Source organism: Myotis davidii, unplaced genomic scaffold (assembly GCF_000327345.1).
Source record: "Myotis davidii unplaced genomic scaffold, ASM32734v1 scaffold694, whole genome shotgun sequence".
NCBI lineage: Eukaryota > Metazoa > Chordata > Mammalia > Chiroptera > Vespertilionidae > Myotis > Myotis davidii.
In genome coordinates, this window is record NW_006285479.1 from 51,337 (window position 1) to 62,422 (window position 11,086).

General features: G+C 38.2%; 1 protein-coding gene and 1 long non-coding RNA gene across 2 annotated transcripts in view; one reads left to right on the top strand and one right to left on the bottom strand.

The window, feature by feature from the left end:
* LOC107181895 overlaps window positions 1-29 on the top strand; it is a 23,643-nt gene extending 23,614 nt beyond the window's left edge. Inside the window, exon 4 of the long non-coding RNA XR_001512603.1 lies at window positions 19-29. This is a non-coding gene — a long non-coding RNA (uncharacterized LOC107181895). The remainder of the gene's footprint in view (window positions 1-18) is intronic.
* Window positions 30-349: 320 nt separating this feature from the next.
* LOC102756914 (olfactory receptor 51B4) lies at window positions 350-1,285 on the bottom strand. Its single transcript, XM_006756148.1, has one exon. It carries the CDS (start codon window positions 1,283-1,285, stop codon window positions 350-352), a length of 936 nt encoding a protein of 311 aa, XP_006756211.1.
* Window positions 1,286-11,086: the final 9,801 nt, after the last annotated feature.

Genomic DNA, 11,086 nt, shown 5'->3' on the forward strand with positions numbered 1-11,086 from the left:
CAGCCTGAAAACAGCCAGCAGCCCCTCACCCAGGCTGGACAAACCTCCATGGGGTGAGGGTCTCCACTGGGGTGGACATCCTCTGAGGGTTCCCACACTGTAAGAGGGCATAGGCTGGGCTGAAGGACCCCCAAAGTGCACAAATTTTTGTGCACCGGGCCTCTAGCAGGCTTAATATTATATATATATATATATACACACATATATATACATATATATTCAAGTATACTTTAAGCTTTATGTAATAATTAAAATCTCATTAAACTCTGAAAAAAAAAGAAAAGAAAACCCTTCCAATAATGGAAAAGGGCAAAAAATCCTACAGAGTTCAAGATTCTGAAATGAAGGCTCAAACCCTACTGTGCCCAGAAAACAGACGAATGATGCTTCTCTGAATCTGCTTGGTTTTGACACTGTATATAATGGGGTTCATGAATGGAGGAAAGAGAAAGTAGACATAGCTCATAGTAATGTGGACCACATGTGGGGCATGTTTGCCAAACCTGTGGATGAAAGTCAGGCCAATCACAGTGATGTAAAAGACTAGGACACAACTAATATGGGAGACACAGGTGTTGAGGGCCTTAGCTCGCTCTTCTATAGAAGCAATGCCCAGAACTGTTTTAAGGATTAGGATATAAGAGAAGAGGATAATCATAGCATCTAGGAAGAAAGTCAAAGCAACCAGAATAACTGGGTATATACGATTAAATGTAATATCAGCACAGGCGAGTTTCATAACATCTTGGTGGAGGCAGAAGGCATGGGAAAGAACATGGGAGCGGCAATATGGGAACCAATAGAGTGGCAGAATTGGGGGTACAATGGACACAAAGCCCCTCATCAGTACCCCAAGTCCTATCTTCATCACCAGGGAATTGATGAGAATGGAGTTGTAACTCAGAGGATATCGGATAGCAATGAAACGATCATATGCCATAGCAAGCAAGACACCTGATTCTACAATGGCCAGGGAATGAATGAAGTAGGATTGGGTAAAACAGGAATGCTGAGCAATTTCCCTCCGGTCCCACAACAGGACACTCAGGACTGTGGGCATTGTAGTTAGTATCATCCCAAGGTCTGTACTTGCCAGCATAGCCAGGAAGTAGTACATGGGCTCATGAAGATTGTGGTCACTCTGAATAAGGACAAGAAGCATGCCATTGCCAAGAAGAATGGAGAGGTAAATGATAAAGAAAGGGATAGAGATCCAGTGGTGAATTGCCTCTGAGCCCAGGAAGCCAGTCAGCAGGAAGGGAGCAGCACTGTTGTTGGACCACATGGTAGGTTTTACAAGTGGAGAAGAGTTTTTTCAGGGGATCTGACCTTTAAATACTTAGCATAATTTCTTACTCTCCATCTTCTTGTAGCACATTGTCAGGTGATATTTCCCTTCCTAATGTACAAGATTTTGTGAATTATCTCACTCTTAATTATGTCTGTATTCACAAAGCCTTTGCCTGGAATAAAGAACAAAAGTAATATTAATCACAGTAATGAATGTTAACAACTTACTCTTCAGCATCCAACCTTTATTCTGTCATTCACACGATTTACATCTGTTTCTAGTCTCTACTTCTAGTCCCCAAAATAATTCCTTTGGCTCTATGTCACTGTCTTCAGTATCTCATTCCCTTTCTTATTATCTTTCCTTTAGAACGTTGATGTATTTCTTTCCAATTTGAACCAATTCCTATTTTCTTTCTTGAAATCAATCAGACATTTGTTTCAGGCTTAATCGCTAAGGAAAGGAATTAATCAACCGAAATGAGTCTGTCTCTGTAAAAAGGTTTAAGAAATATTGTTATTGGTATGTCCATCTCAAATGACTTGTGAGATTCCAGAGAAATCAGAACAAGTGGGCAGAGTTGATAAATTGATTTTAGAAGGGTGTGATTACTCAGTGGAATTGGGACTCAGGGTGTGAGACCTGCAGCACCAGAGGCAAAGTTTAAAACAGGAAAAAACAGGAGTTGAAAGCTCCTAAAACAAACAAAAAAAACCCATTAAAATGAAGACAGACTCCTCAACAAAAGTCTCCTCAGGTGCCAGAAGCTTGATATTTTAAGAAAAATGTATATCTGAAAGGCTAAAGCAATACCAGAATTTAATGATTGAATGCATATACTTTACACAAGCAGCTCTGGCAAGAAGATTAAGACTCAGATGTAAAACTACATTGCTGATGGAGACAATTAGATGGGTATTCTAATATTCATGAATCTAGAAAGTTTATATTTATTTATTTATTATTTATTTATTTATTGTTTTATTGCTTACAGTATTACAAAGAGTATTACATATGTCTCCTTTTTTCCCGCCTTTGATATATATTTATAAACTTAAATTTGACTTTTATAGGGAACTTTAAAGTAGGACTTCTTTATAATTATGATCTTATCAAATCAAATGAGCATTATTTGTATATAACCAACAATTTTTGGCAAGTTGATTATGATAACAATTAAAAATAACCACAAGAAAAATATTAGTTTCTTCCAAATTCAGTGGAATCTATATGTGTCCACAGTCTTTTAAATATTGTTTTCTCTCAAAAGCATCACTACTGGTTCCTTTGAAGAGGAATTCAGGAAGAATACGGTGATAACAATCTTTGCACCACTTCCATTTAATAAAAATCTTTGAAAACAAGAATAAATTTTTTCTCGAGATTTGGCACATGGTATCCTCTCTCCTAATGAACTATGTGGTTGGTAGGAGAGATGGGTAGAGAAAAGATCAATATGTTTTGAAAATGACCACCTCTTTAGGGGATATTGTCAATGACAAAAAGGTCAGTATAGGCACTGAAGTAGCAAATACTCTGGGGGAACTGATGTCTGCCGTCTGGCTAGATCCACTGAACCACAGCTAATATGGGGCTCAGCTTGACAACACTTTTCTACCTCTGCGCAGAAGTGATATGTATATCATCATAAATTGTAACCCCTACCTGCTAACATTGTAACCCTTAACCTTCTAACATTGCCTTTCCAATAAAACACGTGAAATGAAAAGATAGAGAATAGATAAATGAATGCCACAATGTATTATATGGGACGGGGACAAATGACCTCTTTGGACCAGCTGTTGCCAGGAAGTGGACCAGATGGAGGAAGCAGGGGAAAATCCAGACTTGTTATCACTACATGCTGTTATAAAAGTCAGATCTATGGGTTTTGGAATTTGAGCTGAAGAGGGTTTAGGTATCAAAACTATGTGATAATCCCTTTGGCTAGAATTATTTTGATTCCCTAATATTTTTGATTGACCTAAGTTAGAAAAGAGTATCTTATTTGCTATCTGCAGTCCCTAGCAGGAGCCACATTGACATTTGATTATGGCAATTTGTCAGTGCCAGGAACTGCCCGCATATCCCAAATATGCCAGGGGGAATAGCTGCCCAGTTTTGAGAGTCTCTTAATATGTGGTGTGTGACATTAGTGACAGTAGAATTTCTCAATAGCATCCGGCAAGCATAGAGTCTCCATCAGGGATGCAGGGATGACAGGAATTTGCTATCCCCTCATCCCACTCTGAGGGTCTTATGTGGGCTGAATCTCAGAAAGCAGCTAGCCCTTAGTCCTCCATAGTTTCTGGGAGTCACACAGATACATCATTCAACTTGCCATGCTGACTAGAGGTGGAAAAACTATTCCAGAAACCAGTTACAAATACATAAGAAGTTGAAGAATAAGGAAAAGAGAAGAGGGCACATGAGGATCATGATGAGAAAACAGGAATATCTTCCCTTTACTTCTGGATAATCTATAAGCACTCCATAAATCAGTGTATCCTGCCCCACTCCATTCATGCAATTACCTATTGCCTGAGAATGTGTGCGCCCTTAGGAAAAAATAAATCTGAAATACCGCAGCTTTTAAGTGATTGACATCAGTTGTGGTTCAGTGAATACAGTCAGTTGACAGACATCAGTTCCCCCAGACCAGTGGTCGGCAAACTGCGGCTCAGCAAATGGTGGCTCGCAAGCCACATGCGGCTCTTTGGCCTCTTGAGTGTGGCTCTTGCACAAAATACCGACTTCTGCGCATGGGTCACGAAGTTTCAATCGCACTGTACATGCGCCCGCAAGTGGTATTTTGTGGAAGAGCCATACTCAAGGGGCCAAAGAGCCACATGTGGTTCGCGAGCAGCAGTTTGCCGACCACTGCCCCAGGGTATTTGCTACTTCAGTGTTTACATTGACCTTTTTTGTCATTGACAATATCCCCTAAAGTGGTGCTCATTTCCAGAACATATTGATCTCTTCTCTACCCATCTCTCCTACCAACCATATTGTTCATTAGTAGAGATGATACCATGTGCCAAATCTCGGGAAAAATTTACTTAGGTATGAATTAAAATGAGAAAGTATATGTGGAGAGAAATGTTGTAAACCTAGGAAACCCTTCATTTTAGGACATAGGGAAAAATGGTATCAAAAGAGATGGACAAAGAAGTAGACAGAAATATAAGAGGACCATGAAGATGATCTGTTATTACAAAGCCAGTGAAAGACATATTTAAAAATATTAGGTAGTACTGTAGTTTAATAGTGAAAAGTAATGTCAGAATTGGCAGGTAAGATAAAAAATTAAATGTGTCCATTGTTTTTGGCAAATAGGTCTTTGGTGATCATAACAATTTCAGCAGAATGGTAGTAACAGATGCCTAATGATTGTGAAATGCAGTCAATAAATAAATAGAAAGTGAAAACAATGTATTATTTACATACTTCAGATGAGAAAATTCACCTTCAAGAGTTGAAATATTTGTCCAAGGTCACACAATTAAATTTGGCATACAGGAATTCAAATTCAGGTTAATGGCCCCCCCAAGCTCATGTTCTCAACCTACATCCATTTAATATAAATTGAGTTCTCCTGTCCAAAATTGCCTTCCCCTGAATTCTTCATCTCATTAAAAAAAGGCTTAAGTGCTTTCTTATCCTTTACAGAATAATCACATGCCATGTGGAAGAGTTATTCTTTTTCCATTTAAAAAAAATTTTCATTTACAGTTACCATTCAATATTATTTCAGTTTTAAGTGTACAGCACAGTAGTTAGACATTAATATAACTTATGAAGTGACCCCTCAATAAGTCTTGCACCCACCCGAAACCATAAATAGTTATTACAATATTATCAACTATATTCCATAAGCTGTACTTTACATCCCCTAGAAGAGTTACTCTTAAAGCATCCTTGCTGAATGTGAATCCCTGGATTTCCTTACCTAAGCCACAGCTTCCTTTTTGTGGTAAGCACAGTCTGATGATTAGTTTGTTGCTATAACCTCAGTATGTGTTCAGAGTCCTGATGAGAGGTACATTTATTAAAGAAACAACTCCCAAGGGAATATTTCTAACTCATTTCCACATAGGCTATTTGGGAATGCCAAAATAATCCTCTTTTCCCCTTCCATCTGAGAAAGATCTATGCCTCCATTTCTTCTCTGGATGGAGACTCTAAGAGAAGCTATCTCTAATGTCAGATAAAACAAGTTCTAAGTCACTCTCCAGTGTTTTATGGGTCATAGAATTGAAAGATTGGTCAAATTTTCTTCTTAAATATTGGCCTTTAGGCAACAATATCCCATTCCTCTTCTTTAAAACTGTTCATGAATTATATCCCAGTACACCATAGTATTTTTAGGAATAATAATCCTAAAAATTGGAGAGGGTGCAGGCTGGGCTCTGGGATACCCACCTCCCCCACCCTGTGCATGAATTTTGTGCACCAGGCCTCTAGTACCATAATATAAAACAATAAAACAAATAAAATATAGTAGATGCTACTTTTGTTGTTTAAACTGATACTTTCATGCCAGCCAATGTTCTTTGATGTATAATCATTCATTATGAAAGTATACCACAATTTATTTATCTATTCTTCTGTTAGTAGGCATTTGAGAAGTTGGGAATAATTTTCAAAAATATTTCCTATGAAAACACTAAGTTGAAAAAAATCTGTACCTCCACGTTCATTGCAGCATTATTTATAATAGCTAAGACATGGTAAAGGCTTAAGTGTCATTAATGGATAAATGGATAAAGAATTTATGATACATTCTCTCTCTCTCTCTCTCTCTCTCTCTCTCTCTCTCTCTCTCTCTCTCTCTCTCTCTCTCTCTCTCTCTCTCTCTCTCTCTCTCTCTCTCTCTCTCTCTCTCTCTCTCTCTCTCTCACACACACACACACACACACACACTGGAATATTATTCAGCCATAAAAAAACAACAACACACAAACAAGTAAATCCTGCCAGTTGTAAAAACACAGATGAACCTTGAGGGTATTATGCCAAGTTAAATAAGCCAGATAAAGCCAAATACCATATAATCTCATTTACATGGGGAAAATAAAACAAACAAACTCATGAAAAGATAAGATTTGTGGTTACCAGAGGCAAAGGTAAAGAGAGGGGAAATTAGAAGAAAGTGGTCAAATGTAGTAACTTCCAGTTACAAGATAAATAAATACTAGAGATGATAACTACATTTAGCACTGCTGTATAAGTATGATATACTAGTATATGTGAGTTATTAGGAGAGTAAATCCTGAGAGTTCTCATCACAAAGAGAAGTATTGAAGTATTGTTGGCTTTTTTGCTTTCTCTTTTTATTGTGTCTATATGAGATGATGGATGCTAACTAAATGTATTATTGTAATCATTTCACAATATATGTAAGTCAAACCACTGTGCTGTTCACCTTGAACTTACACAGTAAATGTATATAAGTTGAATCTCAATAAAATTGGAAAAATATTTTCTCCAACAAAATATGATGGCACCTAGAAAAGAACATTCAATCTCCATCCCAGAGTTTAGGAACAACCTCACCAATAAATCCACCTTTCTACCGTCTGCTTCTTCCATCTTGGAAACAATCCTGCTTATCCAGCAGTGAGCAGCCCTCTTCTACCTCTTTAGGAACAATAAAAGATGGTCATGTCATTTCCCAACCTACTGTGTGCCCAGCAAGCCTCCAGTGATGCAGCTTCACTGTAGCTTGACTCTCCTATTCCTCCCAGACATCATTTATAGGGCATTAAATAAATAAGGCCTTGAAGATCCATGCCAGGTAGCTGGGATCTTTCTCACTTAACATGAGCAAATTAATAGAGTTTTTGTTCACCTATAGTTTACATTCAATCTTATTTATATTAACTTCAGGTGTATAGCATAGTGATTAGACAATCATATACTTTACAAAATGGACCCCTGGGTATTTCATGTACCTAACTGGCACCATACATAGTTATTACAATACTAGAGGCCCAGCTCTTTGATATTGCACCAGAGCCAGAGGCAGGACCCAGACTGCCTCCTGACGATCAGGATGGGATGCGGGATCCAGAGTCAAGTCCCCACCTACCCAAGCATGCCTCGCCATACACGCAGCCTGGTCCACCCACACGTGCCTTGCCGCACATGCAGCCCTGCCCACCCGCGTGCACCTTGCTGTGTACGCAGCCTCTGGTCGTTATGGCGTGATTGTGTTAGGGCCAAGGGGTTTTTATAATAGAGACTATTGACTATATTCCCTATGCTGTACTTTCCATTCCTGGAACTAAAGGTCAGATAGAGAAAGACAAATGCCACATGATTTCACTTATATGTGGAATCTAAAAATCAAAATAAGTGAACCAACAAAATAGAAACAGACTCATAGATACAGAGATACAGAGTAGCCCCCTTCTACCTCTTTAGGAACACTAAAGCAGTCATGTCATTTCCCAACCCACTGTGTGCCCAACAAGCCTATGAGTCGGTTTCTATTTTGTTTGTTCATTTATTTTGATTTTTAGGTTCCACATATAAGTGAAATCACGTGGGTTGGGGAGCTAGGTGAAAAAGGTGAAGGGATTAAGAACTACAAAGTGTTAGTCAAAATAGTTTTTACTTAAAGAGCTTTGACCAATTCATTGGGGTGTCTTCCATCAAATTTAACGTGGCAGCCCACACCTAAAAGTTAACTATCAGAATGAGATACAGTATCACAGTAATGGGTGGCCACGGCAGGAGTGATAGGTCTCCCACAGCTTCTACCCTTCAAACGTGACCTGCAAAGTCAGTCGTTCCCAGCCCTAGGAATCTCTGCACCAAGCTTATCACATGAAATGGGAATAATCTGGGGTGAAATGTTCTGTTAAGATGCTTAGATGTGTTACAGGCCTTCCGGGCTAAGTATGAAAGGCAGAGGAAGATTTGGTAGGATACCAGATTTTAGTATTTGGGTCTGCATTCTGTATCAATGGCTTTAGTCTTTTACTCTGGGGTACATTTCCCCCCTTATGGAGGAATAATTCACAAGTAAATCAGCCTGAAAAAGCCATACAGAAAAGTTGTTTCAACCCCAAAATTTAAGCATTTCAGGGACTGGATTCTATTCCTCTCCATATTGTTCTGTCTTCCTAATATAGATCACTGTATCAAGGATGCCAGAGGCAATACTGGTTGAAGAGAAATCACCAGCTCTTATCTTTCCACCTGGGGATGTACCTACAAAGTATAGATTTCTCATATTCTTAGTTCTCAAATTATTATATTTTATTTTCTCTATATAGTCCTGAAATTTATGTCCTGTCAAGTAGGACAAGGGAAACATTCATTTAAATCATCTGAGCAGAAAATGTACTTCCTCCAAGAAGCTTGTGTAGTTTTCTACTTCAAGAATTTAGTTTAGGCAACAGAATATTCAAAGTGCGAAGAGATGGAGAGTTACATATATATGTAGGATTGGGGCATTCTTAGATGAATGCATTGCAAATTGGAAAAACTCTTTAAATTCTCTATTTGTTAGTGACTTGTGACTTTGTTTGGAAAATATAAAATGCAAATCATGGCCCCAGAGAGCTTTCTGACCCAGGTAAGGGAGTATTTAAAAGGTTATCAAGAGAAACTGATTTACAACAAAACTTAAAGTACTCCGTTTTCACAGTGAGAGTAATGAAAATCTTTAATATTAGAACTTATTTTTAGAGAGTAATGATGATAAAATTATTTTTGTTGTTACACATGTGGCATTAGCATGTGTACACACACATACATGTACATTCACTCATTGATGCAAAGGTGTGTGTGTGTGTGTGTGTGTTTTCTTAGATATGATTTGTTGGACTTGTTCTTAGAATTTGAGTAGAGAGGCTAATTTCCAGGTGCATTTGACAGAAGAAATTGAGTCCGAACATTTCCAGCTCCATGGGGGTCTTCCTCAGAAATCTGTGACACAGCATCTGTGAAGAAATGCCCAGCCCTGTGGTAACTTATTAAAGCTTTTGTGAAAGCAAAGCAAAGCAAAACAAAACAAAAACACATTTTCCAATGCTCTTTGCTTAGAGAGGAATCTAGGAGTTAGTTCTTTATTTTATCTTTGTATGTATATCTATATCTGATTCTCCATCTCCAACCTTTTGCTGAATATCATAATTTATGTATTATTTTGAGCATTTTGTTTAGATTATTCATTTAGAACTGGTTCATAGTTTTTCTCGTACACACTGAGTGAAAGCAGTGGAAACTAATCTATTCTTTTCCTTGATAAGAATGCAGAGACTCATGTATTCTATCAGCTTTTTTCTTAAGTGTCAATGGCTCATTTCCCCCCTATTGTCTTGTACCCCATTATTTTTCAGCACATATTGACATAGACCTAGGTTTTACTATGTCAAAAAGATACACATACTAAAAATTATTTCAATATATGACTACTTAATGACTCTTAAAAGCTTAATGTTACAGCATAGAATATTTCCTTTGGTCATTTTAATAGGTCGTGATTTCATCCTTTGGACTTTTACTGATCTTCAAATTTTCAGAATATTTAAAAATATATTAAAATTTTTCTGTTTGATACATAGTCAGCAATCATTTTTGGACTGATGTCACCAATGCTCTTATAAACAATCCAGAAATTTAGTATTATATTATTTCTTCCAAAGTTTATATTCAGATACTTTTCTAAAAATGCCTGCAAATTTCATGAATACTTTAAACAATTATTTTAATTTTAATTACAGTTGACATTATGTTACTTTCATATGTACAACCCAGTGATTAGATATTATATAATGTGCTAACTAATCACCCTGATAAATCTAGTACCCACCCACCCGGCACCATTCTAGGGTATTGCAATATTATTAACCATATATACCCTGTGCTGTACTTTACATCCCCATGACTATTTTTAACTACAAATTTGTACTTCTTAATCCTGTCCCCTTTACCACTCATCCCCAAAACTACCATCCCATCTGCCAAATGTCAAAATGTTCTCTGTATCTATGAGTCTGTTTCTGTTCTTGTTCATTTATTTTGTAAGTTTGTTTTTTAGATTTCACATATAAGTGAAATCACCTAGAATTTGTCTTAGTCTGACTGATTTCACTCAGTATAATATTCTCTAGGTCCATCTATGTTGTTGCACATGGAAAGCTTTCATTCTTCTTTATGGCTGAGTCATATTCAACTGAATATATGCATCTCTTCTTTTTAAAAATATATATTTTATTGATTTTTTACAGAGAGGAAGGGAGAGGAATAGAGAGTTAGATACATCGACAAGAAACAATGATCAGCTGCCTCCTGCAAACCCCCTACTAGGAATGTGCCCACAACCAAGGTACATGTCCTTGACCAGAATCAAACCTGGGACCCTTGAGTCCACAGGCTGACATTCTATCCAATGAGCCAAACCAGTTAGGGCAACACCTCTTCTTTTTTATCCATTAATCTATTGAAGACACTTAGGTTGCTTCCATATTTTGACTACCTATATGTATAAAAGCCCAGCAACCAAACAGCAGAACATCGTGAACGACCAGAATGACAGGTCATTATGACGTGCACTGCGGCAGCCAATCATCCTGATCTGGGCCCCAATTGGTCCCCCAACCTCCTGTGGCCCCTCCCCCTGGCCGGCTCCACCCCCATCTGCCCTCTCTCACCCTGATTAAGGATGGGGCTGGCTGGCCAACCACCTGAGGCCCCTCCCCCCGGCCGGCCAACCTCCCAGGGTCCCTTCCCCTGGCTGGCCCCCTGATAGGCCTTGATTGCCAACCAGGCCAAGGGACTGCA

Coding starts and splice junctions, on each gene's coding strand:
- LOC102756914 (XM_006756148.1), bottom strand. CDS start 1,285: ATGTGGTCCAACAACAGTGCTGCTCCCTTCCTGCTGACTGGCTTCCTG.